At 47.9% G+C, this 24578-nt stretch overlaps 1 protein-coding gene across 1 annotated transcript in view; it reads left to right on the top strand.

Moving 5' to 3' along the window:
- Window positions 1-1749: 1749 nt before the first annotated feature.
- The window catches only part of scn8aa (sodium channel, voltage gated, type VIII, alpha subunit a), a 43584-nt gene continuing 20755 nt past the window's right edge, over window positions 1750-24578 (top strand). Inside the window, 14 exon segments of the mRNA XM_067240543.1 lie at window positions 1750-2028; window positions 7026-7144; window positions 8810-8899; window positions 9095-9223; window positions 10587-10678; window positions 13284-13505; window positions 13818-13881; window positions 14044-14185; window positions 16283-16489; window positions 16708-16749; window positions 16751-17017; window positions 18281-18565; window positions 20974-21109; window positions 21379-21617. Coding sequence (XP_067096644.1) covers window positions 1750-2028; window positions 7026-7144; window positions 8810-8899; window positions 9095-9223; window positions 10587-10678; window positions 13284-13505; window positions 13818-13881; window positions 14044-14185; window positions 16283-16489; window positions 16708-16749; window positions 16751-17017; window positions 18281-18565; window positions 20974-21109; window positions 21379-21617 — 2313 coding nt within the window.

Raw genomic sequence — 24578 nt, 5'->3', positions numbered from 1 at the left:
CAAGTTTCACAAACATGGTAATAGTAGCCTAATCATAGGACGTCTCCTCAGACTGATTAGAATTATGCCAGAGGCTGTGATGTGGAAAACCGACAAGGCTACCACTGAGGTTGAACTGGAAGAATGGATAACCTATTTTCTCAATGAATTTCGACACAAAGGTGACACATGAAACGACCGGTTATGTAAGATGATGGCAACGGAATGAGGAACGTACATGAACATTACTCTGGTGTATCAGTGAGAGTCGATGTAGCAGTTTCAACAGTCAACATTTGGCTTCTTAGCAAGTGCTAACAATCAGTGGCTGGGTCTGCCTTGGTCTGCTGAGCTAGATTTGGTGGTCGGTCGCTTGCTCCTTCACCGATCTCTTTCTCTTTTTGTCCTTGAATCCTTTTCTAAACCTGTCTAAACCTATCTTATTCCATAATTGCAAATATTTTATAGCCAATAATGTTTTTTGTTGTAAATCTCTATTCTACTGAGACTGCTTTGCATGACATCTCTTTTCTCATGTGATGTGTATTTACTATACATATGTGTTACTATACATATTCTTCATTATATTCTCAAGCAAATTCAATAGATTTATTCATTCTGGTATTTCAGTGCTGGTTTTGTGTGTATTCTGTTTTTCTATATTTTTTGTACTTATTATGTAAGTGTGTACACAGTGCTATGGGTGTTACCCGAATTCTTGAATGTCCTTCAGGATTAATAAAGCGAATAGAATTGATGCCATATCCAGGTAACCCTTAAAAGATGGCTGGGTGAACAGGGTTGGATAGAAGCCATGCGTTTAACAGCTGTGCCTGCCTTTCAACAGGAAGGGCATGACTTGTGTGATGTAGTTGTGGGATGTGTCCAGACACCCCCTTCCTCCCCATGTAGCTCCGCCCCTATGTCGAGTTGAGGCAATAATTAAAGGCCCTGATTGGTTCAGGACACAGCAGGTCTCTCCTGCTGTACTTGTCTTAATAGGTAAACGGATCTCCCACAGAGAACAGTGACTAAAATGCATTTGGTTTCTGCTTTCCATCTCAATATTCCGCGCCTGTGAATGTTATACAACGCTAAGCAGGCTATCTGAGATTGATAGAGCAAAAGGATATCTAGCTATGTGAGTAAAGTACAAATGAATAATTTGTACCAATGCAATATTCATGGAGCCATTCTTTTAGCGAGACCAAAGTTACCAAGTACAGCAAACCTGCGTGTCAACTGTCCCATTGTACGTGACAAGCAGTGAGGATGTGTTTTTGGCAGTTGTTTCATTGTGACTTCTCAATATAGCAGCTGGAGAGTTGGAGATGGTATTTTTAGTTCACTCAGAAGTGTTCTTATACCGCTTTGTTTTTGCGTCAAATGTGTTTCTCGTGAAGTCTGGCCTGCGCTGGCCACGTCTGGGATGCCTCGGCTGTGACAGATCCTGACAGATCTTCTGTTCTGAGGCTCCTCCCTACTGCAGACTGAGAGAGGGGCCAGATCACCTATTCTTTAGTTAGGTTGCTTTTGATATGGTTTAAGAATATCTTACCGTTAACTTGTTTCATTCGTATTTGAATTCCTGTTTCCATGTCTTTCAGTGTATCCTCAACCAAATTGCTTCTCGACATTCAAAGCTTCTCAAAGTGACCTGTATCGAGAAACTCTGTTTGGTCTCCCTCGGTGACGTTTGTCTTTGTCCCCACAGTGCTGGCTACCGTGCATGGTACAAACCTAAAGACCAAGTAGCTGCAGGATGAAAACATGGCCGCGCCCCTTATCCCACCGCCAGGACCTGCCAGCTTTAAGAAGTTCACCTTGGAATCTCTGGACCACCTCGAGCTGCGAATCAACGAGGAGAAGAACAAGAAGCCGCCCAAGCAGGACAGCAGCTACCGCGACGACGATGACGAGAACAAGCCCAAGCCCAACAGTGACCTGGAGGCTGGGCGGAGCCTGCCCTACATCTACGGGGACATCCCTAAGGGAATGGTGGCGGTACCAATGGAGGACTTGGACCCCTTCTACCTGACTACTCAGAAAGTGAGTGTCAACGTTGCCCTCACCCCCTTCTCCTTTTAGAGGCCTGTACTTCAGATGAGCTACAGCCCTCACTGTCTCCTAATACATTTAAGCTTTTAGACAAAGTGGTGTTTGATGTGAATTGGCATTGTACTAGAACTGAGCCATTCCTGCCTTCCAGGTAAGTGACTGTAAAGTGACTGTAATTTGAGAAAATGACTTCTAAATGACTCGGCAAAGTCATTATTCAGTTAAACATGGCTTGGTGGTTTTGAAAGTTAAGCATAGTCTTATATTGGCATACTTGTGACAACCTTATGATACACTAAACAATTTCTCCTTGAAATATCATGAGGCGAGTCAGTGTGCGCTGAGGTCAGTCCACTTGGCCCACAAAAAAGCCCAGAATTTCTTTCACTAGAATAGTGTGTAAAGTGATTAAAAAATCTATATTTATCGACAGCTCAGTCATCATTCTGCTCTCTGTCTGCCTCAATCCTGATTAGGTTAGGAAATGCAGTGTTTGTCTCCTCCAAGGCCAGGATTGTGCTTGAGTTGTGGAGAGGGACGTCCCTTCAATTGGCTTGCAGGGCTTTAGGGAAAAGGTCAACAGTAGACACGCTCTTGTTCCAGATGACAGACTTTTCTAATTGTCTCCAAAATTAATCCTGCAGAAAAAAAAGGCAGCTGCCGTAAATGGCACCCGGCGTTTTAAAGGAGACGTGCGTTCGTTTCACTGTGGGCTTGTTTCGTGCGAACGTTCTGGAATGCACGTCGTGACGGCACTTGTCAATAGGAGAGACCTTGACGAGGAGTTCACCCGTTCGCGTCAGGGTTCAGCTGCGAGCCAAAGACACAACTCCGAAAACCTTATTTCAGAGATGTAACCTAGCTGTTGAAACACATCCACATTTTTTTAGGCAGGGAAGTCTATTTACATTTACATTTAGTCATTTAGCAGACGCTCTTATCCAGAGCGACTTACAGTAAGTACAGGGACATTCCCCCGAGGCAAGTAGGGTGAAGTGCCTTGCCCAAGGACACAACATAATTTTGCACAGCCGGGAATCGAACCAGCGACCTTCTGATTACTAGCCCGATTCCCTAACCGCTCAGCCACCTGACTCCCCTATTTAAGTAATCCCTCAAGAAGACTACAGTATGCATCATAAACAAGATGAGACATTCCGTTCAAAACAAGATAGACATGGGAGAGATCTGAGTCAGACTCATTGGAAATAAATGGCATTAAAGCTAACTGACAAAAGTCCACACTGCTGTATTCCACAGCATGAATAAATACATATATTATAATATAGTTGAAACCTTTTAAAACGAACATGTTGCACATTTCTGCTTCCGGTCACCATGTCTGACCTGTGAGCTATGCTATGACAGATGCAAGGTACCTCCTCCACCCTCTCAAGATGGCTTCCCTTTGTTCACCATGATGACAGACAACTTCTGTAGGCAAGGTCAAACATAATACTTGGACATATTGTGGACAATGACAGGACTGTTTGCTTTTCTGTCATTCTATTCTCAGTGTGTGTGTATGTGAGTGTGTGTGTGTGTGTGCAGCCTCTTACCTTCTCTCTATCTCTCTAAGTACTGCATGCTGGTGGTTATGTAACAAACCAGTTCAGTGCACAGGAAAGAAAATTAGATTCTCCTGATGCAAAGTGAAAACAGGGTTGGGATAGGGTAGGACTCTCCCCTTTACTCACCTCTGCATATTTCATTGTATCACCCCTTCTTTCTCTCTCTCTCTCTCTCTCTCTCTCTCTCTCTCTCTCTCTCTCTCTCTCTCTCTCTCTCTCTCTCTCTCTCTCTCTCTCTCACTCTCTCTTTCTCTCTCTCTCTCTCTCTCTCTCTCTCTCTCTCTCTCTCTCTCTCTCTCTCTCTCTCTCTCTCTCTCTCTCTCTCTCTCTTTCTCTCACAGTCTCGCTAACCCCACCTTGTATCAACACACCCTCACACCGTCCAGTGAGACAGGGAAACCTGGGCAATGTCCTCATCCCTGTGCCAAACGGGCGGGACCTCGAGGCTCTGATTCCTGTCCGTCTCTGATCATAACGAGGCGGTTACTGCTGGAGGGGTGGAGGTGCTGGGGGATGGAAGTGAGACAAACATGAAGACCTCTCAAGCTTGTGGCTGCACCTCAGACACTGCAGGCCTTGCTTGTGTCTGCACATGGCGGGGGAGGGAAGTGGGTGGCTCAGTGTCTTGTTAAATGGGCAGGAGGCCATTTGCTCATTGGTCTGTTCCCCTGACAGGCGGCAGGGTCATAAATCCTCAGCGGTGGCTCTCTTTTGAAAAAGCTCCAAGGCTGAGACAGAGGGGCCGCCCGGGGGGGCTGATGACGCAATAGCACCCCTCCCACCTCCACCACCCACCCCTCCCACCTCCACCCACCCACACTGGGGCCTCCCTTGGGCCAGCCAGTGAGGCTGTGCTCATCTAAAAATAAGGGCCAGGTCAAGGAAGGCTGGGCTGGGCTGGGCCGGGCTGGTAGGAAAGGCTGGGTGTGGGACACTTGACAATAGCCAGTGTCTTTACGAGGCCGGGAGGAGAGGGGGAGAGATTAGGTGAGGACAGGGGCGAAATGAGACGTGTGCAAGGATGCGTGAGCAGCCTCACTCCGCTCTCCCCGATGCAGCCAAGCTCACGTCATTGGCTGTGAAGAGGAACCTTCAAGGTGCACTCATGAGCAGCGTCCAAAACACCGCACGGGCGTCGCGTGAACCCCTCGATCGGGTTTCCAAAATGTCCAAGAAAGCGCACTTTCACTTCCCCTTCACACTGTCACGTTTTTGATAGAGACATTAGGTAATCATTTTGTGGCTTCTGAAAACATGAAATAGGTCGTTCTGTCAGCGGGCCTGGGCTGAGAAGAGTTCCTAATGTATACAGCGGGAATCGTGGCCTGAAATGGTGGGATTTAGGAGGCGAGGATGAAAACAAAGACAGCAGGACTGGCTGGTCCAGCGCATGGGGGTGGACGGCCGCGGCGAGATGCGAGGATGCAGGCAGCGAAGTTGAAAGCAAAGGCTGCTGCTGGCTGCTCAGCCCTGCCTGGTGACTTGAGATTCCCTCCGTATTCAGCTGCTTCCACTGCTGTCTCCCACCCATCCCCCTCCTCCTCACTGTCTCTCCCTCTCCTCCTCCTCCTCCGCTCTCCCTCCGCCCTGCTTGTCTCCAGTCTTCTGGTGCTGCAGTCGCTCCGAGTCCTCCCGCCCGGCTGTCTGTCTGTCTGCCTGCCTGCCTGCCTCGCTACTCTGGATTATGAAATTTTCAGTAGCTTTGCAGCAGTTTAGTCATGCGTTACAGGAAGACCACTGCATGCATCGCAGGCGCGCGCACGCTTGTCCGCAAGCGTGTCAGGAGAAGACATCGTGTGCGTGTGTTGTGAGTGTGCATGCATCGGAGGATTCGGCTGTTGTCACTCGGTTCTGTGTGTGTGTGTGTGTGCGGATCATGCATATGCACACAGCGTGGGTCTGTGTGTGCATAGCAGCTCCGCTCTACTGAAATGTCATGCTGGCATTCTTGGCCCCTCTAAATGGCAACTGGGGCATTTCCAACTGTCTCCCACTGAGGCTGACCATATAGCCTGGCTATACTGATGGCAGGGAATGCTCAGTGTAAGATAGATTGTCTATTCACAGACCCACTGGTCTGACCCGCACTGTGCCATAGCTCGTTCAAATGAAGCACGCGTTATCTAATCAGTGCTCAACCTAATTCAACTCTCGCCATTACTGTACTCAGCGACATTTGTCAAATGAAATCAGGTCAGGTGACCGAAAAGCAAGCACACAAAATTAATGGTAAATTCCTTTGGGATTGCTGGCTTTCCTGAGATGAGATTGTCTTAGCTTTAGATGTGTGTTGTCAGGTGTTATTTCCATTCAGCTAATGAGACACCATCCTATCATTATGTGCTATGGAAACCGTACAGGAAGTTTTACACAAACAATCGTGCATGCAAGAGCATGTCGGAGGATGAGCAAGATGTGTTCCTGCCTGGCAGACATACGGTGCCTTTCCTGTTCCATGAAGCACTCGACGAGCAGCCCAGTTTGAGGGTCTCCCCCTGGGGTCCAGGGCACTCTCACCACTCCCCTCCTCTCCCTCTCTCTCTTCCTCCTCTCTCTGTCTCACTCCCTCCTCCCCCCCCCCCTCTCCCTCCTCCTCTCTCTGTCTCTCTCTAGGTCTTTCTAGGTCTCTCACTCGCTCTCTCTTTATCTCTCTAGCCATCCCTCTCTCTTTCTCTCTGTAGCTGTCTCACTCGCTCTAGCTTTCTCTCTCATCTCTATCTCTATGTCTGTCTCTCCTCACCACTGTTTCCCTTTCTCTCTCCTGCTCTCTCCCCCTCTATCTCCTCGCCACACCCCTCCTCTCCCTCTGTTATCTCTTTCTCTCCGTCCTCTCTCTTCGATTTTCAGCAGTCTCCGGGCCTTAAGCACTGTGGACCGGTGGCTCTGCAGGGCTTAATGCAAGGAGGGCTGCCTTGTTAAAAGCACAAGGGTACATATCACTTTTGAAAATGCACACACACAGTCTCATTAAAGTTTCATGCAAATCCCCATGTTTTATTGAAACAATTATGAGGCTATCCGCTGAAAGGGTCTTGCCAGTCTCTCTCGGTCTCAGCTTAACTTCCATCAAAACCACCACAGCCATGTTTGATGCAGGCGAACACTAGCACAGGACGTTTCAGCACTGCATTTCCTGTCATTGAGGAAGGGGCATTGTGATTGGTGGAGGTTGAGCTGTGTTATCCACCTCCATTTTCAGAATGTTGCATAGATATGCTTCAGAGTGCAGAAATTGAAATGATTTACTATGGATGTTTAGATTTTTTGAAGGCTAATTTGAAATGTCCTTAGGCTGTATCACCCAGCCAGTGGCTTCTGTACACGTATTCTTATTGTGAAGATCTACAAAATGTCACTTGTCATTTTGCTTGTTTAACTTCTTTCTCTTTCTCTCTTTTCCCCTTTCTTTCTCCACAGACATTTATAGTGCTAAATAGAGGGAAGACAATCTTCCGCTTTAGTGCCAATCCTGCCTTGTACTTCATCAGCCCTTTTAATATATTTAGGCGAATCGCTATAAAAATTTTGATACATTCATATCCTTTTCAATTGGGTCTTTAGAGAACCGTGTTTCCTGTGTTGTGTCATGTGACAACCTTTCCTCTGTCCCTGCTGCTGTTGGTGTTTGTGACTTTCTGCCTGAGTGGATGAGACATTCTGTTACGGTCCAGGGCCGGGGTCTGAAAACTGCACGCATCAGCTGCACGGTTGGGAAAACTCACGTCCTACTACGCATCATACAGTACCGCATGCCATTCATATGGAACAACATGTACGTACTGTAATCAGCAGTATGTAATGTGTATATGATGTGCAACATACAGTATATAGCCTCCAGTGAGGTGCCCGTACTATTACTTGGAAATCCCTACCACAGTACATGTTAAGTCTGAATGCTTTTGGAGGTTATTACCTCCAATCTCTAGAAGACAATTAAAAATGAGCTGGATTAGAAGAGCGCCTCTCTCTAGTAGAGCAGACTGCCGAAGCAGGGACAGGGAGTAGAGATTGATATCTCTTACTGTGTTGAGGGGGCCGACTGGGATCTGGGATAGGGATGACGCTGCTTTGACTGCTACGAGGGAAGTCTTTCCCCAATAATAGGTCAGCTGATATTCCGTCATTGATTAAAGGAGACACAGAGAATCGATTCTGAAATGGAGACTGGCTTTTAACAGGCTCCAGCCATGCCACAGTCTTACATGTCTGACCCACCATCCACTGACCACAAGGAGATAATAATAATGATAATACTTCAGAGTAGGGTGATAGGGTGATACTAATCTGCCAGAGTGGGGGTAAATCCCACCTGGAATTGGGATTATGTCACCAGGCCCCCCATCAGGCCCCCAACAACACCAGGCCCCCAACAACACCAGGCCCCCAACAACACCAGGCCCCCAACAACACCAGGCCCCCAACAACACCAGGCCCCCAGCAACACCAGGCCCCCAACAACACCAGGCCCCCAACAACACCAGGCCCCCAACAACACCAGGCCCCCAACAACACCAGGCCCCCAACAACACCATTTATATTTACATTTAGTCATTTAGCTAACGCTCTTATCCAGAGCGACTTACAGTAAGTACAGGGACATTCCCCCGAGGCAAATAGGGTGAAGTGCCTTGCCCAGGACACAACGTCAGTTGGCATGACCGGGAATTGAACTGGCAACCTTCGGATTACTAGCCCGATTCCCTCACCGCTCAGCCACCTGACTCCCACCAGGCCCCCAGCAACACCAGGCCCCCAGCAACACAAGGCTAGCCTGGAGCAGCAGCTGTATCTCCTGACCATAAGTTCTAATGCTGTGGGTTGGATTTAACCTTAAACTGAACATTGTTCAGTGTTTAAATGGCTATATAGCCTTGGAAAGTACATCCCAACATTGGTCAAGATGACATTGAGAGCTTCCTCTCAATGCCAATGCGTTCTATAGGTTTTGATCAATATTTCATGGGAAGCATAAATGGCTTTGTGAGGGAGCCATTATGACCAGTAGACAAGCTTAACAAACTGTAAAACCTCACTGTACTGTAAGTGCAGCATGCAGTTTTCAGACTCTTCCCGCCAGAGAGCTGTATAGTTGATTTCATATAAAAGTCTAGTCTGTGTGTGTGTTATGTGAACTGTCCTTTTTGTTTCATTCTATAATCCTTTTCCTTACTTGCCACATTCTCCTTAACTCACTTCCCTACTCTTTTCAGCATGATCATTATGTGTACTATTTTGACCAACTGTATATTCATGACTTTTAGTGATCCTCCTGAGTGGTCCAAACAAGTAGAGTAAGTACACACTTACAGCTCTTTACTTCTGTAGGATCAGTGCATGTCCAAACGGTCTCTTAGGATCACACTTTCCAATGAATCCAGCATCACACCTGACACCCACTACAGACCATATTGTTCTTCGAATGAAATTGATAAAATCCGGTGACAATAACTTGACAATATTTACAACTTACCGTTCTTGTCTTTTAGGTACACCTTCACAGGAATTTATACGTTTGAATCTCTTGTAAAAATCGTGGCTCGAGGATTCTGTATAGACGGGTTTACATTCCTAAGGGACCCATGGAACTGGCTGGATTTCATGGTGATTTCTATGGCGTAAGTATCACTACTTTCTCTCCAAACGTCTAGGAACCATTTCTAGTTTAATCTTTGCTTTAAGTTGACTAGTTGACATCATGTAAATATGATGTTGGTGATGAAGAAAGTGTTTTGTCTGTATTTTCATAAACGGAGTGACTAAGTTCAGTTGAGTTCTGGATTATCAGTATTATTATTATTATATTATTATTATTATTATTATTATTAAGTATTATCAATCTGCAGATTGGGAGAGAAAACCAGACCCCTGACAATAACTGACAACACAACACCAGGCTTAGGTCTCAATCAGGTCTCTCTCAGCTCTGAAAGCCGGAGGACCATCTTTTATAGGGCACAAGAATGTAAACATAGATAGTGACAGTCAAGCAGTTATGACGTTACAACAGTCTGACACATAGACACAATCTACTCTTATTAATAGCAAGCTTACATGAGAACATGCTAACTAGTATCCAATGACTAGTTCTATTGATTACTGAATAATGTAAGCACACAGGAAATCCCAATTTCTTCCACAGTGGCTGTTAATGAAAATTACTAAATGTTAAAGTTTGATTGCTTCGGTCTCAATGTCTCTCAATCTGTTTCTCCACCTCTCTGGGATCCAAGACTTCCCTTGCCCTCCTCACTGTCTTTTTTCTATTGAAGGGTTCCAGACTGGTCACAGTTTCTCTCTGTCTCTCTCTCTCTCTCTCTCTCTCTCTCTCTCTCCTCTCTCTCTCTCTCTCTCTCTCTCGCTGCTTTTCTTTGACCTTTATCTCTCCCTTGCTCCAATAAAGACTTTAGATTAAGGTTATACCGTGCCTTAAAACTTTTGTATTCATTGTAGGTCTGATGGTTTAGTAAGAAGGACTGCCTTTATGGAAGACATCCTAGCATTTCATACAGAGTATCACTGAATTAAGAAATTATATATCTATATAATTTCTTTAAGTGCCGGCACAGCACTCTCAATTGGGCTTTGTTTACAAGAAGGGTTCAATACAAAGCAAATGTTTCATGCAAGTTGTTTCGACTATGTAAATAACGAGAGTCCATAACTTTTGGTTTGATCCTGCAGGTATATAACAGAGTTTGTAAACCTAGGCAATGTCTCAGCTCTGCGCACGTTCAGAGTGTTGAGGGCATTGAAAACTATTTCTGTAATTCCAGGTAAGACAGGATGGGGGGCTGGGGGCGGGGGGTCGATGTTAGGTGTGTGTGTTTTTCTTTCCTTTCCTCCTCCCCCTCCTCCTCCCCCTCCTCAGTGGACCAGCTCTGTGGCGTCTCCTCCTGGTCGGTGGTGATGGTGTTGTGATCTTGCGTGTGTGGTTTTGTCATTGGTGTCTGTTTGTGTGTGATCCTTCCCCTATTTCAGATATATAACAGAGTTTGTGGACCTGGGCAATGTATCTGCGCTGAGAACATTCAGAGTTCTCCGAGCATTGAAAACTATCTCTGTCATTCCAGGTGAGACTCAGTTTAAACACTAAGGCTGATCCTCTCACCTTTTTTTTTCTACTCACTACTCTTATGATTTCTAAGCAACGGCAAAAAAAGGAGAATTGGAGATAACCATTTATTTTTTATTTTTTTCCCTCCAAAATTATCAAAAATGGTACTAATACATTTTTGATAGGCTTTGCAGTCTACTCCAGGGCCCTCTCTAAAGTGTCTGCACTCTCTTCTGCCCCAGTAGAACACTCTTGGTGGAGGGGGCTAGCTTCACAGGCAGCTGAAACACTGATAACCCCTCCCTCCAGTAGGATTAGCCTTTGCAACAGGCGAAAGAAAAAGACACTTGAAGCTTGGTAAAGCATTACTCTCCAGGACAGACATAACAAGTGGAAAGAACATGGAAATCTTCTTCCGTCAACTGTATTGTAAGACTAGCTTTATAAAATATAGCTTTATAAAAATATAAAAGAAAGGCTTTAACTTTTCCTTTGTGCTTTTTTAGTCTGTGGTCTTACCCTGATAAGAGTAGTCCATCCACAGAATTGAACTACGCCTCAATACTTTGGCAGGGTTTATGGAAGATAAGGATGATTATTTGTGATTGAATTGGAAAAAAGGAGATCAATTGAATACCTCACATTCCTATCCCAACCCACGTCTCACAGTGAAGGGATGAAATTTGTCTATTTTGGGAAAAGAAATAGGTTTAGATGAAATGACAGCTCTCTAAGTGAGATCCCACTTCATCTAGACATTATTTATGTATGAAGACTGCCAAGCCTAGTTTGTGGACATATCTTACGCTGCATGATGCTTCTGAGTCACTTGCTTTATAATATTAGCCTAATAAGAGCTTGGCTGAAAAAAATGGCATTGGAAGTTTAATTTGCCCATTTTTGTTACGTAATTATTATGGATTCTTTTTTTTTTCCTCTTCAAAATCGACTTCAGTTATATTGAACAGAAAGCAAGCCGACAGTCCTGAGATGGGGGATGGTGAGATGGGAGGAGTGAAGGGAGAGAGTGAAGGGCCTCTATAAGCCTGTTGAGCAACACTGACTCAGCACATGTGTCTCATGATAGAGCACGGCCTGCTGTTCAGGAAGAAAAGCAAGGGGAGGAAACATTGACCGACCGTTTGAAAGGCAACCTGTCCACAACTGTTGAGCTGTTGAACACTCTCCTGTGGTGCGAGCAGATGTAAAAAAGAAAAAAAGTACAAAAAACCTTTGGCTATGACAGGTTTCGTCCAGTTTATTGATTTCCTATAGGACCCAGTCTCTACTATGATGTATCGGTGATAATGTTTATTCTGACATGCCCAGTAGTCCTGAAATGATACTCAGACTTATTTTATTGTATGCTTTTCTAGCATCTCATAGATTGAGTCTGGATTTGGCTGATCCTGATTTAGTGAGGTCTGCCTGGACAGAAGTGAAATACATCTATCATAACACATGGATCCGACTCTATGATACAGTTTAACACAGACACTGTGTAAAGCCATTAGAGAGGGTATGTTTGGGCGTGCAAGCAGAGCGTCAGGGGTTTCGTATTGGGCTAAGAGAGACAAATCGTACCGATAGAGACCAATCCGGCAGGCTCAGGTGGAACGGACTTCCTGGTTTGTTCCTTGAGTTCTTCTGTGTTCAGTGGACCCCGTTGCCACACAATGAGTGCTGCCAGAGGATGTCTCTGTCCCCAAGGTAAAAGGATTTCGTCTTCAGTTAAGAAATGGGCCAAACTACACGTTTGGGGGTTAAGGGGGGGAGTCAGTACTTTACCCCGACGACACAATGTTCTTGACAGTTCAAGAAAGTGCCCCCTCCCCCCCAGTTGGCGCTGGCATTGAACTGTATCTGTTCAGCCTTGGAGTTTAAATGCCCTGCATGCGGTTTCTCCCCCTCCCCTCCCCCTGCCCGTGCCTCTCTTCCTCTCTCATGCCCCCCCCCCCCCCCCTCGTTGTGACGCTGTGCTTTCTATCTATCTTTCTTTGTTTCCTCTCACTGTTCTACAGTCCTCCCCTTCTTCCTGGTCTATTCATCTGTCACTGGCAGAGCCGTTCAGATTCCTCAAGCTCTAGCATATTTCCATTAATGCTCTAATTTGGCCATATCCTCTTTATACCTTAATGAGACTATACTGCCAGTGTCTGGATAGGTTGGACAAGATGGGAACGGCTCTTGAATATTTCTCTGTTGATTTTGTATCTAGATTTTATTTTTTGTTCTGTTGTACGTTATGTTTTGCTGTTCGGTTTTGTAACACATATGAACGAGGAAGTGCAAATTAGATTGGAATTTGTCCTTGTTTGGTCAGAACGATTGTTACTTAACTCTCCAATAAACTGTATAGATTCCAGATAGATTATCAATATAGTCTGTGAAAATAAAATAAATGTTTTGCCAGTTTCAGACACCTAGATAAAATGTCTCTTGAGCCTACATGAGAGTGAGATATATGATTGCGTTAGGACCCTTAACAATCCTTTTGACATCTCCAGCATCGACACCGTCTGCAACACATCCATGGTTTGTGTATGTCTGTGTGCGTGTGTGTGTTCCCGTGTGTGTGTATCTGCGTGCGTTTGCGTGTGTGCCTCGCTCTTGTTGTCCAGGCCTGAAGACCATCGTGGGAGCCCTGATCCAGTCAGTGAAGAAGCTCTCCGATGTGATGATCCTCACCGTCTTCTGCCTCAGTGTGTTCGCCCTCATTGGCCTCCAGCTCTTCATGGGCAACCTGCGCCACAAGTGTGTGATCTGGCCAATCAACGCCACCGAGAACTACCTGGCCAACGGCAGCAAGGGCTTCGACTGGACCGAGTACATCAATAACGACAGTGAGTGGTCAGCCTGGCCGGGCACGCGTACACAGCCATCTGCTACCCCCCCTGACCAGTTGGCACTGCCCTGAACGGGCATGTGATTCACCCTACCTGTAGGAACAGTATATCCAGTTTGGATGAATTGAATTGACAATGCATCGGCAAACTTGACAGTTAGAGATCAAGCTAGTGCAAACAGTCACCACAGATCTGGGGAGCTGTTATCACAGAGACATTTTAAAACTTGTTGATGACTCATTGCCGTCAATGCATAACTATATATATATATATATATATATAAATATATCTATTTTTTCCCCTCAATAGCAAATTTCTACTTCCTGCCTGGTCAGCTGGATGCTCTGCTGTGCGGTAACAGCTCTGACTCTGGGTGAGTGTGTGTCTGCTGCAGCGGTCTGGCCCGGACCCTGTCAGCTCTCCTTTGTCAGCTCAAACTCCCAGAGCCGGGTTTGTTATTGGTCTTCACGCTTTGTGACCCCCTTCTATATCTCTCCCATCCTGTCCTGCCCCCCCCCCCCTCCCCTCTCTCCAGCCGCTGCCCAGAGGGCTACACTTGCATGAAAGCTGGGAGGAATCCAAACTACGGCTACACCAGCTTCGACAGTTTCGGCTGGGCCTTCCTAGCTCTCTTCCGGCTCATGACACAGGACTTCTGGGAGAACCTCTACATGCTGGTGAGACTGTCTGCACCGCCACCTGTGTACCAACCAAGCCCTAAACCTAACAACCAGCCCAACCCTAACAACCAGCCCAACCCTAACAACCACCCCAACCCTAACAACCAGCCCAAAACCCCTAACAACCAGTCCAACCCTAACAACCACCCCAACCCTAACAACCTAGCCCTAACCCTAACAACCCCGTCCTAACAACCCAGAAGCAAGTTGTCGATGACAATGTTTTTTTTCCCCAAACATAAGATTGCCAATTTAGTCGTTTAAGACTTCAAGACATCAAGATAACAGGATATTTCAGAGCTCCCCCTCCTCATCACTGGGCTGCTAGAGCCAGAGGGAGGGGTGAGCAGTAGTGAGGAGTGGAGACACACTCCATCTACCTCAGACAGAGGGACTCCCCCCTGCAGATGAGACAAGACTAGGCTTCCTGTCAGCAGATTAACGACCCCTCCCACCTCCGTCACCAGTCACCCTCTCCAAGGCTCATCTCCATCCACAGGCAGGCTGACGTGCCGCAGCCCAGAAGACAGAAAGGCCTTTGTAATGTTGGAAACACTTAGGCCTTCCTGCCTTCCTCCACACACACACGAACGGGGAGGAAGTATTAAATATTTACCTGAGCATTGCACTATGGGTAATCAGGGAGACAGGACTCTCATATGGGACTTTCAGAGGCAGTAGTAGCAAATATTTTTTTGCTCACTTTAGATCATAGTCCAAAGAAATTCTTTCAATATTGCATGCAAAGTCATGGGCAATTTGCAAGTTGATTCTAATCACGTCCTTTTTTGTCTTTGGTCAGTAGACAAACTGTTTGTGTTTGACAGCCATTTAGCTAGCCATCCTGAGTCGATGACTGTAGATGTGGCGTTACAGTTTCCTTATCGATGTAGAAAAGAGTGCATGTGTACACTTTCTCCTCAAGCACAAGCCTTGAAGATTCACCCAGGGTATATTTGCGATGGCACCCCCTGTTTGGTGTTTGTCATAGGGGTCAAGGAAACAATGGTTTGGACTGTCAGCCCCCCCCCCCCCCCCATCACACACACCACCATCTCTTTGCTGGATATGCCGCAGTGTGTTGTGTGTGCTGTGTGTACTGTGTGATACTCTTCCCCAGCGCTGCATGTAAACTGCATTCATAATTGATGTGTAGAGGAATTGCCACTGCCACATCCCAGGAAGTCTTTCCTTGCTTTCCTCTCTGCTCCCCACAGACAACCTCCCCCTGCGCTGAGAGGAGCGTGGGGGGGGGGGGGGGGGGGCAGGGGGAGTCGATCAGAGGTCTTCATTTTAACGTTTGGCTGGTTGTTGACGACTCTTTGCGAAGGCCGACTGAGGGAGAATGAAAGTAACTCACGTTACAGGATAAAACTCTGTAATATAGTTAATACATCAGGTTTTGGAAATGGACGTAGCATTACCATATGATGGAGATTTTCATTTTGATAGAACATTTCCACAAAATGAAAATCTCCATCATAAGGTAATGGTACGTCCATTTTCAGACGCACACTTTCTCCATGAGAGGATTGGATAGTCCCCACCCATTGTAAATAGATGCCTGGCTGGTGTGTATGTGTGAGTACACCTACTGAAAGTAGGTCAAATTGCAGATCTGAAGGCTTCATTTGATGAAGGAGGCAAAGTTGGGTCCATGCTGAGCACCTGAGGAAATGCAGGGAGATATTTATGGTGCACTGCAAGAATAGTTTGTCAAACCAGAATGACACATTTAGATATTTCACTGTGTGAATGCCATGGATATGGAATATTCAGTTTGTTGTTTTGCTAATACAGGCCAAATCCAATATAGATGTCCTCCATTTTAAGTACAAGGGCTTTGCAGTGTACACGTACTAAACCATGTAGATCTACAATAATAAGGTGGTTTAGGTTAGTTAGGGAATCTAAGATAGCCATTCATACAAGTCCCTTCATGCTTTTCATCTCTCTCTCTCTCTCTCTCTCTCTCTCTCTCTCTCTCTCTCTCTCTCTCTCTCTCTCTCTCTCTCTCTCTCTCTCTCTCTCTCTCTCTCTCTCTCTCTCTGTCTCTCTCTCCCCTTCTTCCTTCCCTCTCCCTCCACATTCCAGACGTTGAGGGCGGCAGGGAAGACCTACATGATCTTCTTCGTGCTGGTGATCTTCGTGGGTTCCTTCTACCTGGTGAACCTGATCCTGGCTGTGGTGGCCATGGCGTACGAGGAGCAGAACCAGGCCACCATGGAGGAGGCTGAGCAGAAGGAGGCCGAGTTCAAGGCCATGCTGGAGCAGCTGAAGAGACAGCAGGAGGATGCCCAGGTCAGTGTGTGTGTGTGTGTGTGTAGGGGTGGATGGGGGGAAGGGTTGTAGTCCATTTATCTCTTCACACAGTTTTTTCTTTCTTTCACCGCGTGTGGGTAAGGTCATTAGATATTGTGTGTGTGGCTCGATCCCTGTGGAAGGTGAGTCGGGTCGCCGAGTCATCAGTCCTGACCTGTTCTCCCCCTCCTCCTCTGGGTGTCGTGTGGATACTGCAGGCCAACAACATGGCCACCTCGGCGGGCACCGTGTCAGAGGACGGGGGTGGTGGACGACGGCGATGGCCACATGTCCTGCAGCTCCTCTGAGATGTCCAAGCTGAGCTCAAAGAGCGCCAAGGAGCGCCGCAACCGCAAGAAGAAGTGGCGCCAGAAGGAGCAGTCGCGCGGCGAGGAGAAAGGCGACAGCGAGAAGTTCGTCAAGTCCGAGTCGGACGACGGCAGCTCCGAGTCGGACGACGGCAGCAAGAGAAGCCGCTTCCATTTCCCCGACAACCGCTTAGGCCGCAAGTCTTCCATTATCAACCAGGTGAGGACCAGCGGGTCACATGATCACTCTGGGGGAAGTCTAAGCCACAGATACAAATTATTTCCGTTGAAAACATGAAACAAAATACTATAAAACATTCTCTCAATGGAAATTTTAACTTCATTTTCCTGTGTTCTACGAACTATATTCCATCTGGTTGTTGAACACAGATCAAGCTGATTAAATACCCCAGACGTACATAAACTGTATTGCAGCATTTGAAGGAAACCCAAAAACTTAGATGTTTTTTTAATTTGGGCCTTGAGCGTTAAACTCGGTCAAACCCGAGCTCAGAAGCATCACCTTGTTGGAGCCGGGCGGTGGCGATGGGGCCGTGTTTGTCGTGGCTAAAGATACAGCAGCGTGCATCCGTGGCCTGAATTATTAAGTGTGCAGACATGAATGTTTCAGTGGGAGCAGCCAACCAGCTGCGTTTAGCCCTTTTTCCTTTTTCGCCGCGTATTTTCATAACCGTCCAAAACAGAACCTAGGAACTTATCCCCTCCAGGTCTGGGTGGGAGTGTGTGTGTGTGTGTGTGTGGGGGGGGGGGGGGGGAATTAATGGTTGGAGAGAATTTTCTGACAACAAATAAGACTTTACACCATTGCAAGTAATCAAAAACTCCTAATACTTCTGCTCCCATGCAGAACTCTCACAAAAGGACTTGTTTTTGTCACTGATAATGGCCATTGTGGTATCATGTCACTGTAAACAGTGTTGTGCTGATACCATGGGTCTCTTCCACAACCACTGTAAGCACTGCCAGGCCAGTGACCTCAAATGAATCCGCTCAGCAGATTTAGGAGACACGACTGTAGGAGAAGAATCAATCCGAGGATTCGTCCAGGTGGGTTGTGTTCTGGACGTATTGTTTCCTCTGGTGCGTGTAGTGCTCAGCTGTGTTGCCTGTGTCTCATGTGTGACCTTGCTGGTCCAGGATATGACTGACCCAATTATGATTTTTTTTTTTTTTCTCCTGTGTTTATTAAGTCACATGACCACTTCCCATTAGGATCCTTTCTCCCTTAGGGATACAGGGATATATGGCCCCCCTCCCCACGAGAAATATCCCAGATGTTGCCTTTCACACTGACCTCCAGGGTCTGGAGACGAGAGAGGAGGAGGACGACGACAGGGCAATCAATGCCTGGGTTTTACACAAGCTGGCTTGCGATATCCATCTTACTCACCTTCCCCTGTCACTGCCCCCCCCCCCCCGCTCCCCCCCCGCCCCCCCCCCCCCCCCCCCCGCCCCCCAACAGTCTCTCCTCAGCATCCCCGGGTCGCCCTTCCTGTCGCGGCACAACAGCAAGAGCAGCATCTTCAGCTTCAAGGGCCGCTCCAAGGACGTGGGCTCGGAGAACGAGTTCGCCGACGACGAGCACAGCACGGTGGAGGAGTGCGAGGAGAGGCGCGGCTCGCTGTTCAGCCCGTACCGCCGCAGCAGCTACACGGGCTACCACCACGGCAAGAGGAACAGCACGGTGGACTGCAACGGCGTGGTGTCGCTAATCGGGCCCGGCTCCGGCGGACGCCTTCTGCCTGAGGTGAAAATAGATAAGGCAGCTTCTGACGACAGTGTAAGGAAGTCAATAAGTAGACCACGCCCCCCCCCCCACCCACCTACCGTCTAGGCATGGCCCCCTGCTCCCTCTTTTAGTCTCTCAGTTTTCCCACTTTCCGTTGTTGCAAGTCTGTGTCTATCTTTGCTGAGAGTCGCCCCCCCTTCCCCCAGAGTGTATGCTGCCCTCCGACACTAGTCACAGGGAATTTATCCAACAGTTTTACATTTAACTCCTAAAACGGTTCTTTTGTCTGGGTCTTTCAGTGGCTTCCAGCCAAATTTTTCATATAACTATGCCCAGCGTGTGATTACAGTCATCCATCATCCATTCACTTAAAAAAAAACGTCCTTCATTCCAGGATTTTCAATACATCATTTTGATAACGTATTCAGCTGGCAGACTCACAGTTTGTTTGTTTTCATCGGAAAATAACCAGACTTCTGTAGACAGTAGTGATGGGAAGTTTGGATCATTTTACTGATTCGGTTCTTTGAATCTCGTTCAGTAAAATGAACGAATCTTTTTTCGAGTCATTCGTTCATTTCAACGGGGGGGGGGGGGGGGGTTATCCGTCCACTGCAAACACGTATCATATTCTCATGTAGGTTAGTGCATGACATGTGCACCAGCAGATACTATTTTAAAATAATTTTTTGCATTCAAATAATGTATCATGACAGTTTGTATGAGTTGGTCATTTATTATCACACTAGCATTTAATTATCACGGCAAACAATTTCACTGCACTAAACTGTGTGTAAATAACAAAACCAGTCAGTATGATGACTTTAGCGAATATCATTCACGTCTTACTAAAACAGCGGCCACGCGAAAGGGAATGGGGAAACTGTTTCCTCTACTAAAAAATACAATGCGGGTCACGTGAAAAAAGGATCCAAAGACTCGTAGAAAGACCGAGTCGGGAAATGAACGAATCGTTCCCTCTAGCGTTTCCGCTAGCTACCACTACAGAGCCTATGCAGGTCACGTAAAAAATACAATGCGGGTCACGTGAAAAAAGGATCCAAAGACTCGTAGAAAGACCGAGTCGGGAAATGAACGAATCGTTCCCTCTAGCGTTTCCGCTAGCTACCACTACAGAGCCTATGCAGGTCACGTGAAAAATTATCCAAAGACTCGTACCCGAAGACCGAGTCGGGAAATGAACGAATCATTTCTGTTTACTTGGACGAGCCTATGCAACAGTCCCGATGCGCGGCCACGAGAAAATTAACGAATAACTCTTTGAGAGGACTCGTTACTCCCGAGTCCTTGTAAGGATTCGTTCAAAATGAACGAATCGTTCACGAACGACACATCACTAGTAGACAGAAGTCTGGATAGGTCCGTATCTTACATCCAACATGTCTGTAGTGATAACACAGAACTCGGAGAAGAGAAGGTTCCTTTGTGGAAGGAGAATGTAGAGCAGGAAGGCAAACAGGGAAGAAGGCCAGTCAGGCTGTCAAGGAGACAGACAAGCAGGCCAGGTGTGAGGCGGGCTATCAGGGAGATGCAGGCTTTGGGTGATAGGATGAAAGAGGAGGGTCTAACTGCTCTACAGCTTCACTCTCCCCCTGTCATTGTCCTGTTCATTCATTACCCTGTATCGTCCACCATCTCATCTCTTACTGATGTTAAAGGTTTCGAGCCGAGCTAACCAACTCAGTACTTTCCCTAAACTAACCAACATACTGTGAACTAAATTCTTTGTCTAGTGCTACTTAGCATGATAGGGCTTCGACAGCCTAATCCTATAACAAGTCCTGGATTTTTTTTGCAGGCATGATAAAAACTAATGGCTATGGTGTCTATACTTTCCTCTCCTCTCCTTGACTTTGAGCATGCAGACGCATGATTACTTGAACAATCTCGACTAATCGTCCCCCGTACAATCGCCTACAATGCTGCGACACAACGGTCGCCATGGGTAATTAGGTCCTAGTTCCGATGTGTAGTTGAAAATTACAGGTAGAATCATTTTCTTAAGAGAACTTTAGTCTCTGTCATTGCATGACAACACTGCATATTTAAAGTCATCTCCGCACCATGTCTGAATATTCTAGTACCCCTAATATGATCATGATAACTTAATGAACGTGCATCAATCTAGGGTCAAATATTCCTCTTCCACTGCGCTCACATTGGCTGAGACCTGCATGCTTCTGCAACACAAATATCTCGGCATATAAGATCAGCATTGATATGATGAAGATCATTGAATGACCAATACCCTTGACTACCCTCATAAAAATATCCCTCCGCCCTTTAAAAACCCCATCACCCTGTGGCGCACTTCCCTCCGCCGGCCAGCGGTGGCGCCGCAGCCCTGCCGGATGGTGTTCACGTCTCTCTCCGTCGGTGCTTGACCCTTCCTCTCCTCCTGACAGCCCACTACTGAGGTTGAGGTGAAGAAGAAGCTGTCGGGCTCCCTGATGGTGTCTGTGGACCAGCTCAATACCTCCTTTGGGCGGAAAGAGCGGGCCAACAGTGTCATGAGCGTCATCACCAACACACTAGTGGAGGGTACTGCCAACTTCCTTTTCCCTAGCTAGCTAGCTAGCGCCATGCTACGCTGCCTCCTGCGCCAATGTCTTCTTCTCATTGGTTAAGCAGAGTGACGTATGCCTATATCCTGCTTATTGGCCTCGCATATCATTATGTTTGCTAGATACATGCACACGATACACATATGACACCGAGACGTAGATAGAAATTGTTTGATTTTGGGGTTGGAGAAGTGGCCCTTGCGTTTGGTTTTAACATCTCCCCCCCCCCCACACTATATCCACCAGAACTGGAGGAATCCCAGCGTAAGTGTCCGCCATGTTGGTATAAGTTTGCCAACACCTTCCTCATATGGGGGTGCTGTCCCACCTGGCTGAAGATCAAGGAGATCGTCAACCTGATCGTCATGGACCCCTTTGTGGACCTGGCCATCACCATCTGCATCGTGCTCAACACCCTGTTCATGGCCATGGAGCACTACCCCATGACCCCCCAATTTGAGGGGGTGCTGTCGGTGGGCAACCTGGTGAGGATTCGTGTGTGTGGTTGTGGTATGGTGTGTGTCCATGAATGAGTGAGGGTGGGGGGTGTGTGTGTGTGTTTTATCCTATCAGTACATCCATAGTGTGGTGCTACAAATCAACCGTTTGTCATTGGCTGGTATTCTGTTCTGTATTGTGAGGGTCGTGTTGTCTGTTGTGAGACCTTTTCTCCTTTCATCTGCCAAGAGGGAGGCGTTATGTTTGTATTGATAATTGGCACGTCTTTCATGGTCGTTTCAAAGCTAAATGAAAACCTTCTCCGAACCCCCCACTGTTCGCTTGTGTTCCAGCCTCCTTCTCTTCCAGGGGCCCTTTGGATTGTTCTTCTCTTGCTCTCTTTCCCACTTGCTCGGTCTCTGTCTGTCAAACTACACGCGCAGGCACACACTCCCTCTCCCTCTCCCTCTCCCTCTCCCTCTCCCTCTCCCTCTCCCTCTCCCTCTCCCTCTCCCTCTCCCTCTCCCTCTCCCTCTCCCTCTCCCTCTCTCTCTCTCTCTCTCTCTCTCTCTCTCTCTCTCTCCACCCCCCCCCTTTCCTCCCTGACACTCGCTTGCACATTCCCTCACACACAAACGACGTAATGCGTAATCGAGATACTGCCTATTTTACTGTCTCCCTCTCCTCCTCCTCTACCTCTCTCCCTCCCTCCCTCTCCCCCTCCCTCTCTCTCTCCACTTTCCTGGTTGAGCTGTAGCTCTGGGCCCAGGCTTCCTGTGCCTGGCTGACTGGTGGGAGGCCTGCATTAATATTTCATGGGGCCTGATCGATGAGCAGTGCTAAAATGGTGCCTGAATCACAGCTCTGAAAAGCCTTGACCTGGACCTACAGGGGCTGTTCAAAACGAGGTTCTAGCACATTCTAGATAGCTAACAGTGTTATCAAGGAATGTTATTATGTCACTCTTGTGGGGGTTGTGAAAAATGTCTGTCTCCACTGGAACAACGTGACTATCAGTTCAGGTTCTGGGTTTCTAAGTGTTAGACTACCAGGTGACTGAAGAGAGTGACGCACACATTGACAAGAATAATGACTGTTGAAACACACATTGGTAGCAGCAAAGTGTCCCTGAGGCACGAAGGTCAGAGGACTGAATCTGTAGAGAGTAGAGAAAACTAAGACGACATACAGCCAAATCAGGTGAATACTGCAATATGGACACGTCAGCCCCAGAGTTTTACGAAAGCCGACATTCTCAGGAATCCTAGAAGATAGACCTGGAAGGTCAAGTGCGAACCCAGGCCACAGCCCTCGTCTCCACCCAGCATCTAGAGGGCTGCTCAGCCTACAGAATGTATTCTAGACCTGTCCACTGCCACTGCAGCAATTGGGTTATACAGGACTCTCATTGATACACAATATTGATTACAGTAGGAACACATAGCATAATGAATGAGCAATGAGAATACATGAACAAAATAGTCTCCCATGTATTTGGCCATAATGACAAATGCATGTGTATATGTTAGATGTAATTTAAATTGATATTAGATACTGGCTAATGATCAAGGTGTTGTACTCGTGCATTTGGGTCCTACCCCACCTCACACCGTGACAGAAGGACAAGACCACAAATGGACCCGGCAGAGAGTTTTCTCAACCCTTTCCTAGGGACCCGCCTAGCCTTGGATGGACCCCGAAGCCTGCAGAGGAAGACCAAGACCTGGCTCCTACCCCGGCTCCAGCCCCAACCCCGACTCCAGCTTCTGTCCTGCCCTGTGCCCCAGCCTCGTTCCTGCCCTGTACCCCAGCCTCGTTCCTGCACTGTGCCCCAGCCTCGTTCCTGCACTGTGCCCCAGCCTCGTTCCTGCCCTGTGCCCCAGCCTCAGTCCTGCCCTGTGCCCCAGCCTCGTTCCTGCCCTGTGCCCCAGCCTCGGTCCTGCCCTGTACCCCAGCCTCGTTCCTGCCCTGTGCCCCAGCTTGAGTCGTGCCCTGTGCCCCAGCCTCGTTCCTGCCCTGTGCCCCAGCCTCGTTCCTGCCCTGTGCCCCAGCTTGAGTCGTGCCCTGTGCCCCAGCCTCGGTCCTGCCCTTTGCCCCAGCCTCGGTCCAGCCCTGTGCCCCGGCCACCGCCTCCTCCGCCGGAGGACTTCTGGCCGCCTCTTCCTCCGCCCGAGGACTTCTGGCTGCCGCCTGCCACATTGCCCGCGCTCCCAGGCGCCCCCTCGTCCGCGCTCCCAGGCGCCTCCTCGTCCGCGCTCCCAGGCGCCTCCTGTCCCCTGTGCCTGTCCCCTGTGCCCGTCCTGCCCCCGGGTGGTTCCCCGGACCTGCTCCAGCCTCCGGGTCGATCCCCGGACCTGCCCCGACCCTCTGCCCTGCCTCCGGGTCGATCCCGGACCTGCCCCGACCCTCTGCCCTGCCTCCAGGTCGTCCTACGGACCTAATCCGACCCCCTGCCCTGCCTTGTGGAACGTCGGGTGACGTCCCTTGAGAGGGGGGTTCTGTCACGGCCCCAGCTGTGCCCCCCTGTTGTTTTTGGTTTTGCCCTGTCCTAGTGTTTCCCTGTCATTGTCTTCACCTGTCTAGTTAGCTTCATTGTGTCCACCTGTGTGTCGTTTGGTTCTGTGTATTTAGGTTTCTGTTTTGTGTCCAGTCTTTGTCTTGTCCTTACTACCCATGTCCCTGTGAGTACCCTATCTGTTCCCCGTTTTGACATTAAAACCCCTTCTGTTCTACAATGCCTACCAACTCTTGTGCATTTGGGTCCTACCCCACCTCACACCGTGACAAGTAACACGCTTTACATCAGGGAGGGAGTTCCAGGATGACCTTGATGTATGAGTCATCTCTCCAGAGCTGGTTACACACACACACACTTACACACGCTCTCACACACACACTCACACACGCACACACACACACACTGGCGCACACTCACACACACACACACGAGGGCACCTTCCGCCCTCACACCTTGGTCTATGAACACTCATAGTGTCAACGCAGTGATT

The sequence above is a fragment of the Osmerus mordax genome, chromosome 7 (assembly GCF_038355195.1).
Source record: "Osmerus mordax isolate fOsmMor3 chromosome 7, fOsmMor3.pri, whole genome shotgun sequence".
Lineage (NCBI taxonomy): Eukaryota > Metazoa > Chordata > Actinopteri > Osmeriformes > Osmeridae > Osmerus > Osmerus mordax.
Note: the sequence above shows the minus strand (reverse complement) of the source record. Positions and strands in the feature narration are given on the sequence as shown.